Here is a 23,061-nt window from a genome sequence, read left to right as displayed (position 1 = left end):
TTTATATCTGGTACCTTAAACAATTGAGGTTTTAATATCATGCTTTTTGTCTTCTATAGGAATTTTACAATGAATTGGCTCCTCTGTCAAGAGTCCCTCCAGGCACCATCTCAAGATTTTTTTTTGCGATTGACACAATCTTCTTTATTACCATTCTATATTTTAGTCTTAATAATTTGTCTTCTTTCTATGACACAAGTTATTATTAGGAGAATTAAGTAAGTTCTGAGAATCAATTCCATTACTAATATATTATGGAAATATATAAGATATTTAAATTTATTTGGTTAGTTAGTTACTTACTGGGGGTTGAACTAAAGGGTGCTTAACCTCTGAACCACATCCCCAGCCCTTTTTATTTTTTATTTTGAGACAGGGTCTTACTAGGTTGCTTTGGGTCTCGCTAAGTTGCTGAGGCTGGCCTTGAACTTGCCATCCTTCTTCCTCAGCCTTCCAAGTTGCTAGGATTGTAGGCATTTGCCACCATGCCTAGCTAAAATATTTACTTTTAATATCCTTTCTGTATGTATGTGGGTGTGTATTTTCTAGTATTGGGGATTGAAACCAAGGCCTTCTGAATGCTCTAGACCCTACCCCTTTTATTTTTGATTTTCTTAAGAGATGGGGTTGTCCTATGTTGTCCAGGCTGGCCTTAAATTCCTGGAGTTAAGTAATCCTCCTGCCTCAGCCTCCTGAGTAGCAGGGACTTCAGGTATGCACCACCATGCCCTCTAGTTCTATATTTGGTTTAGAGCTTCCAATTCTGTTTTCTCTTCATTGGGCATTATTATTGATCAGAAAGACTTATGTTTAGTTTTATATGTTTAGATATGTAGAGTCATGGTTTCCTATGGGAGTAATATTTAAATAATAGGTTAAATTTTTATAGGCTCATTTAGTAATTTATTCAGATTTTGCTGAATCTAAGAATGATTTCTTCTACTAATTGAAATGAATTAGTAGTTTAAGTGATTTTTGAATTGTTACAGTGTTTAACTATTTGTTTATCATGTTTGAAAGGTTTTATGTAATTTCTTGATCTAAAGATCTTATTTATATTATTCAATTATATTGGCTTAGTAATTGTTAAGTGAGTCATAATTTGTCTTGGAAAAGGAATTTAAAATTCATATGTAGTCTGAAAATTCATACACAGTCTTCTTAGAGTCAGTTGTCTTTAGGCTCTAAAAGATATTAACAGGGCCAGGATTGTGGCTCAGTGGTTGAGCACTTGCATCATGTGTGAGGCACTGGGTTCAATTCTCAACACCACATATAAATAAATGAATAAAATAAAGGTCCATCAATAACAAAAAAAAATTTAGAAAAAAGATATTAGCAAAGACTTGGAGATATATGCTAGATATTTGACTAGCAGAATAGACTTTCAAATTTTAAGGACCATCTTTTTTTTTTTTTTTTTTTTAACTTTTAACTTTTTGAGACTGGGTTTTGCTAGTTGCAAATGGTAGCTTCGAATTTGTGATCCTCCTGCCTCAGCCGCCCAAATTGCTGGCATTATAGGTGTGCACCACTGCACCCAGCCACCTATACTTTTTTATTATAAAAAGTTTAAAATTTTAAGTATGACTTTCAAAGATGATAAACAGTGTTTCTTTGATTTTTCAAATGTATATTCTGAAGCTATTAAAAAATATTTTGTTTCTATAGTGGTAAATCCCTGAAAGAAACTGTTACTCTTGAAGATGGACGAATTGGAGAAAGACCAGAAATAATATATCATGTAATTCACACTATTTTATTGGGTTCTCTTGCAATGGTTATAGAAGGGTAAGTTTACTTTATCTGTTTGTTTTTTACAAAGATTGTTCTTCCTAATGATAATAAGTGGGTACATTCAAAAATACATTCATAAAACTTTGTAATAACTTAAAATTTGTAAATTTTCTTATATAACTTGAGTTTACAAGTGATCTTTATGGAATAGTGAACTGACATTTTATTATTCATTGATGTGTTCAAAAACACTGAATGTTCCAAGGTAGAGCTGGGATTGTGGCTCAGCAGTAGAGCTCTCGCCTAGCACGTTGAGACCCTGGGTTCGATCCTCAGCACCACGTAAAATAAGGATTTTGTGTCCATCTACAACTAAAAATAAATATTTTTTTTAAATTTGTATTATAATGATTAAAGGAGAGGTAAATGGTGAGGTGAGAACACTGAAAAAGTAGAATTTGGCTTAAAGAGATCAGAAAGGCTCTCTTAAGGAAAAGATGCTTGAGCTGAGACCTAAAAGTTAAGAAAGAGTGAAGTTGGTAAACAGAAGAGGAAAGAGTATTCCAGGTAGAGAGACTAGCATATGACAAACTTTGCAGTGAGACTGAACATGGCACATTGTTGGGAGAGATGACATGGGGCTCAGTGTGGCTGAAGTGCATTGAGTTTGCAGTAGGACTTGTTGAGGACTTCAGGGTTATTATTTGTTTCTTTTATCCTTTTACTTTCCTTATTTTCAAAAAATTGCTTTTAAATGGCAAATGAACCCTCAGTGAAATATAAGTGGGATTCCATTTAATGTATAATAAGATAGGATATTTCTTTCTTTTTCTTTTTTATTTTTTTAGGTACCAGGGATTGAACTCAGGGCACTCGATCATTCAGCCACATCCCCAGCCCTATTTTGTATTTCATTTAGAGAAAGGGTCTCACTGAGTTGCTTAGTGCCTCACTGTTGCTGAGTCTTGGCTTTGAACTCTTGCTCCTCCTGTCTCAGCCTTCCATGCTCCTGGGATTACAGGTGTGCACCACAGTTCCCGGAAAGATAGAATATTTCCGTTTTATTTGCTTGATAATTTAAATGTTCTGCATACCTTCATAAATTTGTTAAGGCAAATCAATATTTATATATAGTCATATGTCACTTAATATCTGGGTACATGTTAAGAAATGTATTATTAAATTGTGCAGACTTCATAGAGTATGCTCCCACAACCTAAGCCTAGTATAATTTCTCTAGGTGATATAATATTATTGGACCCCTGTCATACATATAGTCCATCATTTACCAAAACATCACTATGCAGCATGTGACTATATTCATATATTTTATATCATAATTATTTAGGGGTTTGATTGCTTGGAACATATCTCACACTATTTTTAAATCTTTAATTTTCAAACTCCTCTTATTCCTGCTCCTATTGAAAATCACACCAACTTGTTAATAAATTTAATTAAAACATTGAAAGAACAGGGTGCAGTGGTTCATTCCTGTAATCCCAGCCACCTGGGAGACTGAAGCAACAGTATCACAAGTTCAAGGCCAACCTCAGCAATTTAGTGAGACCCATCTCAAAGACTGGGGATATAACTCAGTAGTAGAGTGCTCCTGGATTCAATCCCCAGGAAGAAAAAAAGAACATACTCACTGAACAGAAGTTTCTAAATTTCCAATAAAAGTCACTCTTAGCAATGGTGAGAGATATAAAAGTATATAAGATGGAATTCCTCTTCTCCAGAAGCTCACGATCTAAGAGGATAAATGCAGCATTCAGGAGTCCCTATATCTACTCTTAATTCTGACACCAACCAAAATGTTATGGGTTCCCCAAAACTACTTTCAGGTTCAATAACTCACTAAGATTCACAGAACTCAGATAAGTTATTATATTCATTGTACAGCAAAAGGATAAAGATTACAGTCGTTCAGAGGAAAGAGGCATATAGGATGGGATCCAGGAGACACCAGGGCACAGAAAACCAGTTGTCATCTCCCAGTAAAGTTGTGCAGACAGTGCCTGTTTTTCTCAGGAACAATGCATGGCATTATACACAGAATATTGTCAATCAAGGAAATTCAGCTGAGCCATTGTTCAGTTTTTATTGAGGCTTTGTCACATAATGTGGTTGACTACCTGTGTGGCCCAAGTCCCCCACCACAAATCACATTGTTAGCATAAACTCTCAGGTATAACCCAACATCCCAGTTAAACAGAGATACTCTAAGCAGACAAGAGGTTAGTTACTTCCTAGGAGTGGAAGGCCAGAGTCATATCTCTTCTTCAGGCAAGGTTAATCCTTTACTAGTGCAGAAAGAAGCCTGAAAAGAAGTATAAAGAGGGCTGGAGTTGTGGCTCAGGGGTAGAGCACTTGCCTCGAACATGTGAGACCCTGGGTTCGATCCTAGGCACCACATAAAAAAATAAAATAAACAAGTGAAATAAAGATGTTGTGACCCACTACAACTAAAAAATTTTTAAAAAGTATAAAGAAAGAATACATGAGGCTTTTTGCCTATTAATTAGAGTTAGTTATTCTCATATTGGAATATCTGTAAATATAAGAATATCTCATTCCTTTCTTGTTTCTTTTTTTTTTTTTCTCTGTGATGTTGGATTGAACCTGGGGCCTCTCGAATGCTAGCTCTACCATTGAGCTATACCCACAGCCCTCATCTTTTTTTTTAAATGAAAGAGGGAAATGTTACCATCTTTAGAAGTTTCTAGTTTTTTTTTTTTTTAAAGAGAGAGTGAGAGAGGGGAGAGAGAGAATTTTTAATATTTATTTTTTAGTTCTTGGCGGACACAACATCTTTGTTGGTATGTGGTGCTGAGGATCCAACCCGGGCCGCACGCATGCCAGGCGAGCGCGCTACCGCTTGAGCCACATCCCCAGCCCAGGTTTCTATTTTTTTTAAAAAAAAATAGGGATGGGTCTCACTGTGTTGTCCAAATTGCCCAAACTCTTGGGCTCAAACTCTGGCACTCAAGTTATCTTCCTGCCTCAGCCTCCCAAGTAGCTGGGACTACAGGTGCCATCATGCTAGGCTACACTGAGGATTTTTTAACAGAAAGTATCTTAGAGTTGTTTGAAAAAGATTCATCTAGCATTTGGTTGAATTGCAGGACAGAGTAAAGATAAAAGATAGAAATGTTACTCTTACAATAAAATGGTATGGAAGGGAAGGATACCTTCACTTCCATGGAGCTGGCATCAACCAGTGGGTTTGGCACCAATGGACTGATCCTTAGAGCAGAGATGTATTGTATTCCAGGGGATGTAGTATACATATAACTCAACGTGAATGGTGCCCTCTGTTACTGTCAAGCAACCCTAGTATTGATTCTGGTTAACTGGAAGAACGGGTTGATATTTTAGAAAGTGGTGAAGTTGGGAGGAGATATTGGTTGACCCCCCCCCCCGCCCCAGAAAATTAATACAGTTTCTGTCTTTACTAGTAAAGTACGTATTCTATGTGTGTCTGCCACTTCTCTCAAGGCCTAGGTTATGACACTTTTTGTGTGTGTGTGCAGTGCTAAGGAATTGAACCCAGACGTCACTTGTGCTAGGCATTAAGCTACACCTTCAACTCAGCATTCAGTTTTTAAAAGAACCTTCATTTAACTATATTTATCTATATAAACTATATTTAGTTATTTCACTTTTACCTAACCCTAGACTTTATGTAATTTTTCTTATACCTATTTCCTATTTGCTTCCTCTTTTTTTTTCATATTTTTTAATTGGTGTGCTCTAATTGTACATGCCCTGTTTGGTCTTATTTCATTTTGAGAAGAGCTCCTTGAGAGCTATTACCATGACTTTTTTGTCTTCTTTTCTGTTACTTTGGTTAGCTTACAGTAGATGATCAGTCAATGTTCATTATTAAATAAATGAATATTTTTTATTTCATAGTTTTGCTCTTTTACAAAACCATGAGATTTGATTTTTATATTTGACTTCACATTCTTATCTGAGTTTAACACCAACAAATATTTCATGGAAGGGTCTGGTTGTTCTCCTCAGCATTAATTACCACAGTTATACTCTAGCTCTTCTTCTTCCATCTTCAGTTTTTACTATTTCCTCTGAAGACAGGCTCTTTTTGTTTTCTTTTCGGGGTTGAGGTGGGGGACCGGGGATTGAACTCAGGGGCACTCAACCAATGAGCCACATCCCCAGCCCTATTTTATATTTTATTTAGAGACAGGGTCTCACTGAGATGCTTAGTGCCTCACTTTTGCCGAGGCTGGCTTTGAACTCATGATCCTCCTGTCTCAGCCTCCCAAGCTGCTAGGATTACAGTGAACCCAGCTCTTTTTGTTTTCTTTACCACCTACAACATAAAATAATATACTTTCCTTTATTTATACAAGTTCATTTTTGTGTATACCTGGTTTTAATCTTTTTTATTTAAGAGCCTTATTATAAGTCATTGGAGGTTTTGTTTTGTTTTTAGTACTAGAGACATCTCAGACTGAGATATAGCCTCAGCCCTTTTTATTTTTTATTTTGAGACAAGGTCTTGCTTAGTTATCAAGGCTAACTTCAAACTTGTGATCCTCCTGTTTCATTCCCCTGAGTAGCTGGGATTATAGGCATATACCACCAAAGCCAGTACAGATCCTTGTTTTTTAAAAAATTAATCTCAAAAGTAGCAAATAGATTATAATAAATATAGAATAATATAGAAATATATATATAATATAGAAATATATGAAGTTAGGAGCTGGGGTTGTGGCTCAGTGATAGAGTGCTTGCCTAACATGGGTGAGGCACTGGGTTTAAACCTCAGCACCACATAAAGATAGAATAAAGATATTATGTCCACCTACAACTAAAAAATAAATTTAAAAAAAAGAAATATATGAAGTTAAAAAATAACATCCTACTTTCCAGGCATTATATCATATATCCACATTTAACAAAAGAAAAAGAAAAACAGGTGCAGGTGCGGTGGTGCACACCTATAATCCCAGTGACTTGGGAGGCTGAGGCAGGAGGATTGTGAGTTCAAACCCAGCCTCAGCAATTTAGTAGGCCCTAAGCAACTCAGACCCTATCTTTAATAAAACATAAAAAGGGCTGAGGAGGGCTGGGGTTTTGGCTCAGCAGTAGAGCATTTGCCTAGCACTTGCAAGATCCTGGGTTCAATTCTCAGCACCACATAAAAATAAATAAGTAAAATAAAGGTATTGTGTTCAACTACAACTAAAAAATAAAAATATTTTAAGAAAAAAGAGGGACTGAGGATGTGGCCTGGTGGTTAAGCACCCTTGGGTTTGATCCCTGGTACCAGGAAAAAAAAAAAAAAAGGAAAAGCAAAAAACTAGGGAACACTATACATGAAGATTTTTATTTTGCTTTTTGTATTTTATTATTTATATCTATTCAAGGACACAGGATTTTTCTAAATTTTCTATTAAAAAATAGCATATGCTATAATTAAAACCATTGCATAATATCTTTATATAGTTATGCTAGTATGTCTATAGGCTAAATTACAGAAATGGCATTGCTTATCTTAGATTATTTTAAATTTTCAGTAAGTTCTGGTGAATTTCATTCTGAAAAGAGTTATATTCTCTCTAAGAGTACAATCTTGCTATACCTGCATCAATGTGAATGCTTTTATTTTATCCTCATTTGGTAACTCATGTTTTATTATGTAAGAATTGGATAACAATCTATTGGTAATTTTTTTTTTTTTTTCTGTGCTGGAGTTATGGCTCAGTGGTAGAGCACTTGTCTATCATGTGTGAGGCACTGGGTTTAATTCTCAGCACCACATATAAATAAATAAATAATGTCCATCGTTTTTAACAATTTTTTTTTTCTTATCTTGGCACTGGGAATTGAACCCAAGGTTTCTTTACCACCAAGCTACATCCTCTACCCTTTTTATTTTTGTTATTTTGAGTAAGAGTCTCACTAAGTTGCCTAGGGCCTCACTAAGTTGCTGAGCCCGGCCTTGAGATCTTTCTGCCTCAGCCTTCGAAGTTGCTGGAATTATAGATGTGTGCTATAACATCTGTGCCGACTAAGTTTTTTCATTCTCCCTTAATGTTTTGGTATTTTTGTGGTAATAGGAAAGAACTTAGAAAAGTCAGATAATGATGGTTATGGGATGCCTTATGTTTTACTCTTTTTTATTTTTTCTAGCCTGAAATATATTTGGACTCCTTATGTGTGCATGTTAGCAGCATTTGGTGTATGTTCCCCTGAACTTTGGATGACACTTTTCAAGTGGCTTCGATTAAGAACTATACACCCAATATTGTTGGTGAGCCATTGTTTCTTTGTGTTAAATACTTTGTTTCTTTTCCAGTTATGTAATATCAGATGCTAATAAATAGAAAACATATTGAATACAATCCAATATAGTCTGAATAAGTCACACAGTGACTTCCAGGTGGAAGAACAGGTCCTATGAAAAACATTTTTGTATAATTTCTGATTGTAAAATCAATGCATTTCAGTCTATACAACTTAAAAATACAAGGTAAAAATATAAGTGAATCAGTATTATGAGAAACCATAAGGAATTATTTTTATCTATTTTTTCCCCTAACTGCTCTTGAGCTGAAATGAATTAAAGTTTTAAAATTTATTAATTTATTTATTTTTGTGGTATTAGGATTGAACTCAGAGCCTCACACATATTAGGCAAACACTTTACCCTACATCCTTAGCCTTTTTTTTTTTTTTGGAGACAGTTTTGCCCAGGCTGGCCTCAACTTTCCAAGTAACTGCCCTGGTTAAAAAAAAAAAAAAAATTAAAGGTAATGTGGTAGTGGTCTTTATTTTATTTTTAAGAGGGTCTTGCTGGGTTGCCTAGATTGGCTCTAAACTCTTGGGATCAGTTGATTTTCCTTAGCCTCTCAAAAAGCTGAACTACAGGTGTGCACCACCATACCCACCTTTAATTTTTATAAGATCTTTTTTGGTTTGATTTAGAACTATGGTATGTTTTTTGTTGTACTGAAACATTTTCATTGTGCCTGCTATATGCTTGTCAAAAGAAATAAAGATAAAACATAGTTAGCTTGAAGCTTTTGATTCTTTCCCCAGCATCACACAAAAAAAGTATTTCTAGGGTGCTATTAGAACATAGAGAAGGGTTGTTTATTTATTTTTAGGGATTCAAAGGCAACTTTCCAATTTGAAATTTGAAAAATGATGAGTTTTGAAGCAAATGAAGAAAAAAAAGGTATTCATGGTGAAAGGAATAAACAGAAGAAGGTAAAAGAACATTGCCGCAGTCTGGCTGGGCAATCTAACCCCGGGGTGACAAGGAACTTGTGAAGGTTAATACAGCGGAGCGAGCGAGCGAGGCCGTTTACTGTAGGACAGTAGGGCTATATATACATAACTGAATACACAGCTTGTTCTTAATTAACATAAACTAGGTACAGCAGTCAACCAATAAGGAATCATCGTCTTAATAATTACACAGTTTAACTTAATTGACATAATCTAGACACAGCAGTCAGTCATTAAGGAATCTATCATCTTAATGACTCGCTGGCATTACTTCTCAAACCACTCCCTCTGGCAAAGTGCCAGGAGCCATCTTGACTTGTTTACGACCCTAACATCTCCCCTAACAGAACATGATGCAATCAAAAGAAATAAATGTGCAAAAAAGTTAGTCTTATTGGCACAAAGCATGAAGTATAAGTGTGGTCAAATGATGAGGTTATGGGCTGGGATTGTGGCTCAGTGGTAGAGTGCTTGCCTAATACGCGTGAGGCATTGGGTTCAATCCTTAGCACCACATAAAAATAAAATAAAAGAAATTGTGTCCACCTACAACTAAAAAATAAATAAATATTTAAAAATGATTAGGTTATGGTGGCCTCCATTATCATATAATAGAGCTTGGTCTTTAATGGGCAGTAGAAAGGCATTGAGATTTTATTTATTTTGTGTGTGTGTGTGTGTGATTCTGGGGATTGACTTATCCGTGTGAGGCTAGCATTCTACCAACTGAACTATACCCCTAGCCTGGCATTGAGACTTTTATGTCTCATAAGGAATAAGAATCAAACATTTTCTCTTAGCTCACTCTTAAAATTCTTTAAGGATAGGCTTAAAGGCCATTTAGATGAAAGTAACACAGGTATCAATTTATTGAAAGTTCACTATGTGTCAGATTCTGTTTTGAAGCATTTCATGTGGTATTCAGTACTAAGTTTTGTTATCACTGAAGAAAAAGACACTAAGCTTAAATTGTTTAAATAATTTGCTTAAGATAATATAGCTTTTATATGTGAAAACCATAAATAAACATCACATAACATTCACATCCAGGTTTATTTGGACTCCAAAACCTATTTGAGAGCTTGTTACAGTAGTGCATGTCTATAATCCTAGCAACTCAAATTTGTGAGACAGGAGGCTCACAAATTTGAGGCCAGCCTTAGCAATTTAGCAAGGCCCTAGCAACTTAAAATTTAAAATAAATAAATAAAAAGGGCAAGTGATATAGTTCAGTGGTAAAGTGCCCCTGAGTTTAAGCAGTGATGTCAAACAAAAGCCTTCTTGATTAACACTCTTGCCACATTGACAAAAGAAAAAATACTGTGCCAAATTAGAATGAAAAAAAAGTAGTTAGAAAAAGATTGATAAGACTCAGTGCTTGATTAAGTATTGGGGGAATGAGCTGGGTGAGGTGGCACAAACCTATAATACTAGCAGTTCAGGAAGCTGTGGCAGGAGGATTGCAAGTTCAAGGCCAGCCTCAGGAATTTTAGCAAGGTCCTTAAGCAATTTTAGTGAGACTCTGTCTCAAAAATTAAGAATAAAAAGGTCTGGGAGCCAGGTGCTGTGGCACACATCCGTAATCTCAGCTGATCAGGAGCTGAGAGTTCAAAGCCAGTCTCAGCAGCGGTAAGACCCTAAGCAACTCAGTGAGACCCTATCTCTAAACAAAATACAAAATAAAGCTAGGCATATGGCTCAGTGGTTGAGTGCCCCTGAGTCCCTAGTACCAAAAAAAAAAAAAGGTCTGGGGATGTGGCTCACTAGTAAAGCACCCTAGGTTAAATCCCTGGTACCCTCACCAACCCCCCCCCAAAAAAAAGGTAGAAATGATGGTATTTTCTAGGTTTCTGGTTTGTATGACTGTGGATCATTGTTCATTAGGTTAACAATAGACAAGGGACAGTAGGAAGAACTGGTTTTGGCAGGAAGATGAGTTATGTTTAATAATAATCATGTTAGCCAGGTACATGTTAGCCAAGTGCATACCTGTAATCCCAGCAGCTCAGGAGGCTGAGACAGGAGGATCGAAAGTTCAAAGTCAGCCTCAGCAAAAGGGAGGTGCTAAGCAACTCAGTGAAACCCTGTGTCTAAATAAAATAAAAAATAGAGCTGGGATTGTGGCTCAGTGGTTGAGTGATCTTGAGTTCAATCCCTGATACCCAATCCTCCCCCCCCAAAAAAATAATATTTTGTCAGTCTTATTCCCAGAATTTATACATTCTTATTTTAACATACTAGTATATTTATTAGCTATTTTTTGTTACTTTCTCCCATACTAGGGATTGAACCCTGGGGCTTTTTAACACTGGGCTACATCCCCAGGCCAGCCCCTGCTTTTTTTGAAAAAGGGTCTCTCTGAGTTGCTTAGGTCCTTGCTAAGTTGCTGAGGCTGACCTCAAATTTGCAATCCACCTGCCTCAGTTTCCCAAATTGCTGGGATTATAGGCACATGCCACCCTGCCCGGCTCATTGTCTTCTTATTGTTGTTGTTAGCTTTTCATGTAGCAATTCAGAATTATTTTCAGACTCTTAGTGGCATAAGTCCCTGACAATTTTTCAAATATTGATTGGCTATTTGAAATATTATGAGCATTACTTTTTTGATGCTCTGCTATAAATTTATGTAGTAAATATGTGTGTCTCACTTTACCTCCTGGTTAGTGTTTGAAACTCTTTAATTATCCCTCATCTCAATTGATGAACTCAATTCTATACTGGCTTCACTTTCTATTATTGGAATTTTTATAACTAAAAGGATATTCAGTTGATCATAGAGTCATTGCTAGTATCTCTAAAGTATACTCATATTTACCCATAACCCTTTTTGCTTTGATATTTCAGGCTCTTATTCTGAGCATGGCTGTGCCCACTATAATAGGTCTCAGTTTATGGAAAGAGGTAAGAAAACCAGAAGCTTAAATTACTGAAATGTACAAGATAATGTTTTTTTTTTTTATTTTTATTTTTTAATTTTGAGACAGGGTCTAACTAAGTTGCTTGTGGCCTTGCTGAGTTGCAAGGCGGGCTTTGAATTTACAGTCCTCCTGCCTCAGCTTCCCAAGCTGCTGGAATTACAGACATGCACCACTGTGCCTGGCTGGTAATGATAAATTTATATATGTGTGTAGGAAATTTTTATCAAGAATACTATTCTAAGCTGGACATGGTGGCAAATGTCAGTAATCCCAGCAACTGGAGAGACAAGGCAGGAGGATCACAAGTTCAAGGTCAGCCTCAGCAACTTAATGAAGTCCTACAAAATTTAGGGAGACCTTGTTTCAAAATAAAAAATAAGAACTGGGGGTATAGCTCAGTGTTATAATGCCCCTGGGTTAAATCCCTGGTACCCCCCCACCAAAAAATAAATAAATAAAAAAACTATTACATCAAAGTGTGATGTTGTTACTAATGCTTTTTTTTTAAAGTTATAACAGAAGACCCACAACATTTTTAGAATGCCATGTGATATTGTTTTTTTGTAGTCTAATAAGATTGTAAATTCAGTATCTAATTGGCAAAGGATATTGCTGAAAAATAGGTCTTAATGTTTAAAAATATTCGCTTCATTTTAATATCTAATATAAATTCTTAGGTTTATCATAATGTAAATGAAACTACTTGCCAGTAAACTTACAAGTTTTATTAGTAAGTAAAATTTGTTCACTTGTTTAGTATGTGTGCATAAAATACAGAACTGATGATTAATTGTTTGATATTGATAAAATTATTTATTGAGTCTAGGCAGTGCATCAACCATAAGATTATTATTTGGATTGAGAAGAATGAGCAGGTCACTGAAAGAAAGCAAAGAGATCAATGACATTTTTGTCATGAAAACATTATTGTATTATTTGCCTCAAATTAACTCTTTTAGTCTTTTGAGATACTTTGAAGAAATTCTAAACTTTCTAATTACTTACATCTTTTGGGATTTGTTTTGCATTTTAGTTCTTTCCAAGATTAATGACAGAATTAACAGAACTACAGGAATTCTATGACCCAGATACAGTGGAACTTATGACCTGGATAAAGTAAGAATTGAACTGTCCAAGACTGTTGTTAAACTATTAACTAATTATTGCATGCTATCTAATGGATTCAAGGGAAATAATGAATTAATACTTTTCCAATTTCTCATAAAACTCAGCAATTTTATCACCATGATTTTTAGGCATTTTTAGTGTTGATTGAACTTTGTGATTCTATTTCCTAATGAAACTGACTTCTGTGGACTTGAAAATACGATGTTGATAAGTGAGATTAGAGACTTCTAACATCAAACACCTAGAAATATGAAATAAAAAGGAATATTTAGAAGCATCAAGAAAATGTTTCTTTTATTGTTGACTGGAGGTGAATGAACAGTTGATTACCAGTCTTAGTTACCAAGGGATTTATATTTTAATGCCTAAGCAGAACAGGTGGTGTGGTCTTGGCCTCTAGAAGCAGAGAATTGGAACTGAGAACCCCCATTGGTACTGGGGACTGAACCCAGGAGTGCTTAACCACTGAGCCACATCCTCAGTCATTTTTTGTATTTAGAGACATAGTCTCACTAAGTTGCTGAGTTGCTGAGGCTGGATTTTAACTTGGATTTAACTGGATTTTAACTGTTCTCCTGACTTAACCTCCCAAACTACTAGTTTTATAGCTGTGTGCCTAGTAAAGAATCGTTCTCTTTAAATCACCCTTAACTATGGCTAATTAATACTTTTTGTGAATTGTGATTACTATGAGGGTGCACTGACTGTACAGTCTTGTGCTATCATTAAGAAAAGAGGAACTCAACATTGATGTATGTGATTTATTGTAATATTTTCAAAAATATAACAATGGCCTGGACAGTTGGATGTTTTTTTGTGGTGTAATTGTTTTGTATGTATTTCCTCACTAATGAGTGCTCCCTGAGCACAGCGACAAGGTTCCATTTCTTTATTTTCAGAACTTGATACTATGCTTAGACATGGGTAGGTGCTGAACATTGAATACATGAAGTGAATAAATAAGTGAAGGGAGGGCTGGAGGGTACAGCTCAATGGTAGACCAATTGTCTACCAGGTGTGAGGCCCTAGGTTTGATACCCAGCACTGCAAATATATATAGATGCATGCATTTAGGACCTGTTTGTAGGTTTCCCACCTTGTAAGTAGCATCTGTCTGGGCCTTTAGATGATGGATTCAGGTTAGAGAGGTCCTACATACGTTATCTGGAATCATGTAGGGTAAAAACAGAGAAAGGAGTAGGAGTGTAAGTTAATCTGAAAGGAATTGTGTTGTGGTGGTTAATGTTTGCAAAAGATGAATTTGAGAATTTATAGTGTTACCACTATAAATTCTAGTATAGTATATTCTTATCATTATCCATTCTGGATTATCTTTTATAGCATTATTGCTATGTGACATAACTTTATTTTTATTATCTCCTCCTTCTCCCTCTTTTTTTTTAAAAAAACTTCTATATTTAAGTATTCAAAACAGTGCTTGGCATATTGTAAGTGCTGAGTCTTTCTTTTTAATGAATTCATAAATGAAAATTGATAGAGAAATTTTAGTGTTATACATTGTAAGTTACTTTGTATTTCAGAGTTGTAAATTGGTGAACTTAATAGTATACTTACCTTTCATTGTGTGAATCTTTTGGTTCTTTGCAGAAGACAAGCTCCAATTGCAGCTGTGTTTGCAGGGAGTCCACAGTTAATGGGTGCAATTAAATTATGCACTGGATGGATGGTGACAAGCTTGCCTCTTTATAATGATGACGATCTCCTCAAGAGAAATGAAAATGTAAGACATTTTAAATTTGATATTTGGGTCTTTTTTACAACAATCTATATTTTAAATAGTTTCAATAGTGATGCATATATTCCTAGTTAACTAGGAAAATCCAAATAATTTTAGAAGAGTTAATTAGCTTTAGTTTTTAAAAGCTGTATAATACATTTGTTTAACCTCGAGGAAACCCAATATTAAATTATTTATTTTATCAATACTATTGATGTTTCCAGGAAAAACATTCATTTTCCCCCAAAATATTAAGGGAACTGGCATATAGTATTTAAGAAAGGGAAACTTATTTTTGAAAATATCTGTGTTCTCTATCTGGGTATGTTGGTACACACCAGTGATCCCAGCAACTAGAAAGACAGGAGGATTGCAAGTTCAAGGCTAGCCTTAGTAATTTAGCAAGGCCCCAAGCAACTTAACAAGACCCTCTCTCAAAATTAAAAATAAATAGGGATGTAGATCAGTAGTAAAATGCCCCTGGGTTCACTCCGTAGCACCAAATACGTATGTGTGTGTGTGTGTGTGTGTCTGTTGAAGGAAAGCTGTCAGTATCTTGAAATATTTTGTTTTCCCAAGCCAAAATTTTATTACTGATTATAAAAAACTAATTCATTTTTTTTGGTATGGGTTTTTATTAATAATTCAATATTAATATTAGAATGGCATCTAATCTTTAATCGTAGTTTAAAGAATGTACTTTTTGCATATTGTTGCATTATAGTTGTACATAATGGTGGGATTTGTTTTTACATATTTATGCATACACATAATATAACAGTATAAATTGGCCAGTATTATTTCCCAGTATTTCTTCTTTTTCTTCCCTCCTCTCTCCCCTTGGGAGCATATAATGTTTTGAATGTTTGTATAATTTTAAATGACAACTTTATATCTGAAACTGAACCTGGATTTCCAATATCCTGTTTTTCAGTTTGAGAAAATTTCATATAGTTTATAAGTACTAAAGAAGAAGTATAAGCAATTTAGAGGGTAAGAATACAGAATGTGAAATTAGAATTAGACTCAAAAGCTCGTTCTCCCACATATTTAGCTTTGGAACCTTGTATATGCTACTGAATCTGGAAATAATATTAGTTTTCACCCTCCTATTTGTGAAAATTAAATCAGATGATGTGTTGTTAAAAGTTTGCTTTTGTTATGTACTATTAAATTGTAATTGTATATATACATGCATGTATGTACATGTACACAAATTACAAACGGGAATTCAAAAGCAGAAGCAATCAGTTCTGCCTATAGAAATCTTAAGAATTTATCATAAAGGTCATTTGCCTTGATGTGAGCCTGGAAGATTGAGTGGAAACTTGTTTGGAAAAGGAATCCTTATGATTCCAGGCTGAAAAACCAGTACAAGTAAAGAATTATTATTATTATTATTTTTTTTTGGTAGTGAGGATTGAACACAGGGGTGCGTTACCACTAAGCCACATTCCTAACCCTTTTTATTTTTTATTTTGAGACAAGGTCTCACTAAGTTGCTTAGGCTTTCCATAGTTGCTGATGCTGGCCTTGAACTTCTGATATCCTGCCTTAGTCTCCAGAATCACTGGGATATGCCTCGCTATACCTGGCACAAGTCCAAAAATGTATATGGCCATGAAATTAGAAAATAAAATTCTGGAGAGCCTGCAATGTCATGCTTAAGAATTTAGACTTATTCTTGAGGCAATTGGAGACATGAAAGACATTTAATAAGTTTGACAGTGGAGTGAGTAGGGCTGTTTTAGAGAGTTAATTATAGTCACAGCTAAGAAAGCAAATTGAAACAGGTGCAGGAAAGATCAAAGATAATGTCTACCTGAGGGTGATTTACTTAAGAGGCAACAGCCATTTCTGATTAGTATTTTCTGTGCTTCAAAGATGTAGAAATGTTTAGGCAGAATAGAGAGCATATTCCTGAACTTTTGTTTTTGTAGACTTCAAAAAAAAAAACTCTATATTTTTGCTTTTGCTTTTGATAGTACTTATTCCTAAAACAGAATTTCAGAGTTGTCTATAATTAAGTCAGAGTTAAATTTAACATTTTAGCGTTTTAAGTTTAAACTTAAAATGCTAAAATGTTTAATGGAACTTGGCTCTGAGAATAACAACCATGGATTTTGTTTTGTTTTTGTATTTATTTCTTTCCAAACTTTTGCCTTTATAATATCTGGTACATAGCAGGTGCTAAATACATTTAATGTTTAATCAAAATCCAAAGAGAACATCATAAATGAAATCATATCATTTAGATTAGATATTATCTCTAATTTATAGTGTATGACTAATCTTTGTATAATTCCCTATGGGACATTTGGCAGTGTATAGAGACACTTTCAGTTGTCAAAACTGGAAGTATGGGGTGGTTCTATAGGCATCTAACAGGTAGAGACTGGTTATGTTGGTAAACATCCTACAGTGTATAGAGCAACTTCCCTCCTGTCTCAAAGAACTATCTGGCCGGAAATATCTGCAACGCTAAGGTTGAAAAACTCTGCTCTAGGCTATTAGTGATAATATTGCTATTACACAGTCATGGTTTTTTATTTTTTTTTCTTTTGTGTTGTTTTGTTTAGTTTGATTTGTACAGTATAAGGGAGTGAATCCAGGGCCTAGCACATGTTAGGCAAGTGCTATACTACTGATCTATACCCCAGCCTTTTTAAAATATTTTATTTTGAGACAAAGTCTCACTGAGTTACTTAGGCTGGCCTTGAGCTTTCGATCCTCCTGTTTCAGCTTCCTGAGTAGCTTGGATTGTAGCTTGCCACAGTAGTTTTTTTTTAATGCCATGGTAGTCTGTTTTAGTTTCCTAAACTCAAATAAAATAAATATGTATATAAAATAAATACAGGGCTGGGGATGTGGCTCAAGCGGTAGCGCGCTTGCCTGGCATGCGTGCGGCCCGGGTTCCATCCTCAGCACCACATACCAACAAAGATGTTGTGTCCGCCAAAAACTAGAAAATAAATATTAAAAATTCTCTCTCTCTCTCTCTCTTTAAAAATAAAATAAATAAATAAAATAAATTCAAATGTATGTAAACTATCAGACATAGCTGGGTAAGATAGAATCATTCCCATTATAACTTATCCACAGCACAGTGAATGACCAACTTCCTTTTGATGTATTAGCATTTTGTATAGCACAAACATCCATGGATATTGGACCTGAAAGGTGCTAGACAGCCAGCAGCCATGATACATAGTAGGCAGCTATTGAGTATTCTGCAAACAAATTGGAATCTTTTTTAATCATAACTTCAAATTTCAGTATTTTTCAGGACAAATAGTATATGATACTAATAGGGTTGGCAGAGTTGTAATTAAAATGCTATGGAATCAGGCTGGAGTTGTGGCTCAATGGTAAAGTATTTGTCTAGCACCTGTGAGGCTTTGGGTTCCATCACCAGCACCACATAAAAATAAATAAACAAAATAAAGGTATTGCAATCATCTAAAACTAAAAATATTTTTTAAATTAAAGAATAAATAAATGCCATGGAATCAGAACATGAATCTTAAGCATCCTTGCTTGGCATTGTGTGACAAATTATTTTTTTACTTTCTTGTGTCTGTGTCGTGCATAAAATGAGTATAAAAAACTCTGAATCAGATTAATAAAAAATTTAAGGCCCTGTTACAACTCAATAATAAAAAGAGAGCCCACTAGGGGAGGGTTGAGAATTTAGCTCAGTTGATAGAGTGCCTGCCTTGCATGCACAAGGTCCTGGGTTCAATCCCTAGCACCAGTAAATAAAGAAATGGGGAAATGACTTTAGTAGATATTTGTCCAAAGAATTAATTCAAATGGCCAATGAGCATATGAAAAGATGCTCAATCTCAGTAGCCATCAGAGAAATGCAAATAAAATCCACAAGTAGATACCACTTCAGACCTAGGAGAATAGCTAAAAATCAAAAGGACAAGTAGGGTTAAGGATGTGGAAAACTCTGAACCAAACCCTTGTATGCTGATGGTGAGAATATGAAATGTACAGCTGCTTTGGAAATATGTCTAGCAGATTCTCAAAAAGTAATTCTATTCACAGTTATATACCCAAGAGTAATGAAAACATGTCTTCCAAAAAAATTATACACGATTGTTCATAGAAGCATTGTTCATGATAGCCTAAAGGTGGAAGCAACTCAGATGTTTATCAGCTGATGACTGAATAAGCAAAACGTGGGATATCCATGCAATGAATGTTACTTAGCACTGATTGAAGGGAATGAAGTCCTGATACATGCTACAACATAAATGAATTTTGTAAACCTTGTGCTAAGTGAAAAAATCTAGTCACAAAGGAATACATATGTAATGTTCCTTTTATGTGAAATGTCCAGAATAGTTAATATTTGTAGAGACAAAGTAAATTATTGGTCTGGTACTTGGCACGCACCAGATTGATTCGGACCTTGATAAGTTGCTGAAACTGGCTTTGAACTTATGATCCTCCTTCCTCAGCTTCCAAAGTTCTGGGATTACTGGTATGTGCCATGGTGTCTGGCTCAACAGTATATTCTTTTTTTTTTTTTTTTTTTAACTTTATTTATTTATTTATTTATTTTTAGTTTTCAGTGGACACAACATCTTTGTTTGTATGTGGTGCTGAGGATCGAACCCGGGCCGCATACATGCCAGGCAAGCGCGCTACCGCTTGAGCCACATCCCCAGCCCAACAGTATATTCTTTAAAAAAGAAAAATTCTACCTCTCATATCAGTGCCCCTAAACAACTTTTTCAATTTTCTACGTTCCTTTCAAGTTTATATCTGTGAACATTTCTTATTTTGTATATGGTGGTTATCAGAATTACATCATATGATTTCTAATTAATTAGATATGACATTATTTTTACTAATTGTTTTATATTTAATTATGATCACTGTGATACATGAATATAAACTTCTCAAGGGCAGAAATAAAATCATAGTAAATTCCTTTATTTTCTCCAAGTATTGTGTAGTACTAAGAACACAGTAGGTGGTCAGTTTGAATAGTTTTTTTATCTGTTTTGGTACTAGGGATTTAACCTAGGGATACTTTATTACTGAGCTACATTCCCAGTTCTTTGTATTTTTTATTTTGATAAAGTTTCTAACTAAGTTACATAGGGCCTCCCTAATTTGCTGAGACTGGCCTTGAACTTGTGGTCCTCCTGCCTCCCAAACAACTGGGATTATAGGCATGCACCACCATACCTTGCTTAGTATAATTTTGATTAACAGGAGTTTACATATCTTTTAAGATCAGTTTTAATTATTTTCTTTCAGATTTACCAAATCTATTCAAAGCGATCTGCTGAAGATATTTATAAAATACTGACATCCTACAAAGCTAATTATCTAATTGTGGAAGATGCTATCTGCAATGAAGTGGGAACCATGAGAGGCTGTAGGGTTAAAGATTTACTAGATGTTGCAAATGGCCACGTAAGTAATAATTCAAAAGTTTTTTTTTAAAATGACTTTATTTAAACTTAACCTCCAAGTTTTATTTTTAGAACTCAACTAAGACTTAATGGGAGCACTTATTACAATTAGTTTGAAATATTGGGGTTTTGGGGTTTTGTTACTGAGGATTGAACATGGGGGTGCTTTAACACTGAGCTACATTGCTGGCCCTTTTTATTTTTTATTTTGCTAAGTTGCTTAGGGCCCTACTAAATAGCTGAGTTTGGAGTTTTTTCCTGTCTCTGCCTTCCAAGTCGCTGATCTTATAAGGTGTATGCTACCACATCCAGCTGAAGTATTTTTTCCAATGTACAAAGAAAAAGTAAGGTATTTTTGCAAAAAAGAAAAATAATTACCAATATTCAGTCTTTATTCATTGCCTGTATTTGTGCATGTTTCTTTCAGTATTTGTTAACAAAAGACTCCATAATGTGATTTAAATAATAGGTTTATTGTAACATATTATAATAAATTAAAGAGCCCATACCAGCCCGTGCAGTACCCAGGCTCACAGTAGGCCCTAGTTCATTGCTCCACCAAGAGCGCAGACACCGCCAGAGCCTAGCCTTTGGCACAGGACCACCCCTTCAGTCCAGTGGGAGTCAGGCCCAGCCCAGATCTGTCCACACTGACTTGCGCAGGACTCAAGTCCAAGGTTGGTCCGAATTCGCCCATTCTCCCACCTGGGAGCCTAAGCCTAACCCTAACCCACTTCCATCTTGGGACACTGCATTCATCGCCATAGCCTTCCCCACACAATAGCCCCTAACTTTTTGACAACAGACAGGGCCTACAAGAAGCTGCATCTCAGAGCAGGCATCCCACAGGGAGTATGAGGCCCACTCTTGCAGCCCCATCTCCATAAGACATTGCTTCCATCTTGGGGCAACTTAACTATTATCTCAAGTTACCTCTGCTATTGCCGCCACCAACCTTAGATGGAGTAGCATACACTAAGGGTCTGGAAGCCCAAGGTGAGGTACAGAAAATCTGCACTGGTACTACAAGAATATAGGGAAGAAACTGTAATATCTCAGATCCACACTGCAAGAAAGGAAAATACATAGACAACATGAAAAAAACAAGGGAGGAAAGTGCCCCAAACAAACTAGGACACTATAATACCAAAACCCATGGACAACAAAGTTGATGAAATGTCAGAGAAGGGGTTCAGAAGGTTCATAATTAAAATGATCTGTGAATTAAAGAATGACCTAAATGAGCAAATACAGGCAAAAATTGATCACTCTAACAAAGAGATAAGAGCAAATACAGGTAGCAAAAGATTACTGAGAGAGAGACTCTGGAAAAAAAAAAACAGTCAGAAATTCTTGAAATGAAGGCTACAGTAAATCAAATAAAAAACTCAATAGAAAGTATAACCAAAGAGTAGATCACTTAGAAGAAAGAATGGCAGATAATGAAGACAAAGTATACAATCTGGAAAATAAAATTGATCACACAGTGAAGACAGTAAGAAACCATGAACAAGAATTATGGGACAGCATCAAAAGACCAAATCTAAGAGTTATTGCAATAGAGAAAGGCACAGAATTTCAAATCAAAGGAATGCACAATCTCTTCAATGATACTATAATATCAGAAAAGTTCCCAAGCATAAAGAACAAATTGGAAAACCAAATACAAGAGGCTAACAGGACACCAAATGTACAAAATTACAACAGATCTACACCAAGGCACGTTATAATGAAAATGCCTAGCATATAAAATAAGGATAGAATCTTAAAAAAGCTGCAAGAGAAAGGAATCAGATCACATACAGGGGGAGATCAATCCGTGTATCAGCAGATTTTTCAACCAAGACCCTCAAAGCCAGGAGATTGTGGAACATCATATACTAAGCTCTGAAAGAAAATGGATGCCAACCAAGAATCTTATATCCAGCAAAACTAAGCTTTAGATTTCATAATGAAATAAAAACCTTTCATGATAAACAAAAGTTAAAAGAATTTATAATTAGAAAGCCTGCACTACAGAATATCCTTGGCAAAATATTCTAAGAAGAAGAAATGGGGCTGGGGATGTGGCTCAAGCAGTAGCGCGCTCGCCGGTCATGCGTGTGGCCCGGGTTCGATCCTCAGCACCACATACAAACAAAGATGTTGTGTCCACCAAAAACTAAAAAATAAATATTAAAATTTTCTCTCTCTCTCTCTCTCTCTCTCTCTCTCTCTCTCTCTCTCTCTCTCCCTCTCTCTCTCCCTCTCCTCCCTCCCTGTCTTTCTCCCTCTCTTTCTTACTCTATCTTTTAAAAAAAAAAAAAAGAAATGAAAAACAATGATGAAAATCAGGAGAGAGAGAGGTATTACACTAAAGGAAAATCTAATCAGAGGAGAAACCAAGTCACATTAAATACCAAAAATAAACAAAAATGGCTAGGAATACGAATCATGTCTCAATAATAACCCTGAATGTTAATGGCTTAAACTCACCAATCAAAAGGCTAGCAGATTGGATTAAGAGAGAGAGAGAGAGAGAGAGAGAGAGAGACACCCAACAATATGCTTCCTTCAAGAGACTCATAGGAAAAGATATCCACAGACTGAAGGTGAAAGGTTGGGAAAAATCATACCATTCCCATGGATTATAGAAGCAATCAGAGATTTCCATCCTCATATCAACTAAAGTAGACTTCAAATTAAAGTCAGTCAAAAAGGATAAAGAAGGACACTACATACTGCTCAAGGGAACCATACACCAACAAGACTTAACGATTATAAATACATATGCCCCAAACAATGGAGCATCTACATTCATCAAACAAACTCTTCTCAAGTTCAATAGTCATTTAAACCA

General features: G+C 35.4%; 1 protein-coding gene across 6 annotated transcripts in view; it reads left to right on the top strand.

Annotated features, from left to right (window-relative positions):
- The window catches only part of Dpy19l4 (dpy-19 like 4), a 68,021-nt gene that overhangs the window by 36,155 nt on the left and 8,805 nt on the right, over positions 1–23,061 (top strand). For all 6 annotated transcript variants that reach the window (XM_005328663.5, XM_078016897.1, XM_078016901.1 and 3 more), the window contains 7 exons: positions 60–218; positions 1,672–1,791; positions 7,903–8,023; positions 11,848–11,904; positions 12,955–13,037; positions 14,658–14,790; positions 20,065–20,223. In XM_005328663.5, the coding sequence (XP_005328720.1) occupies positions 60–218; positions 1,672–1,791; positions 7,903–8,023; positions 11,848–11,904; positions 12,955–13,037; positions 14,658–14,790; positions 20,065–20,223 (832 nt within the window). The remainder of the gene's footprint in view (positions 1–59; positions 219–1,671; positions 1,792–7,902; positions 8,024–11,847; positions 11,905–12,954; positions 13,038–14,657; positions 14,791–20,064; positions 20,224–23,061) is intronic.

Source organism: Ictidomys tridecemlineatus, chromosome 7 (assembly GCF_052094955.1).
Source record: "Ictidomys tridecemlineatus isolate mIctTri1 chromosome 7, mIctTri1.hap1, whole genome shotgun sequence".
Classification (NCBI taxonomy): domain Eukaryota; kingdom Metazoa; phylum Chordata; class Mammalia; order Rodentia; family Sciuridae; genus Ictidomys; species Ictidomys tridecemlineatus.
This window is presented reverse-complemented; position numbering and strand designations above follow the sequence as displayed.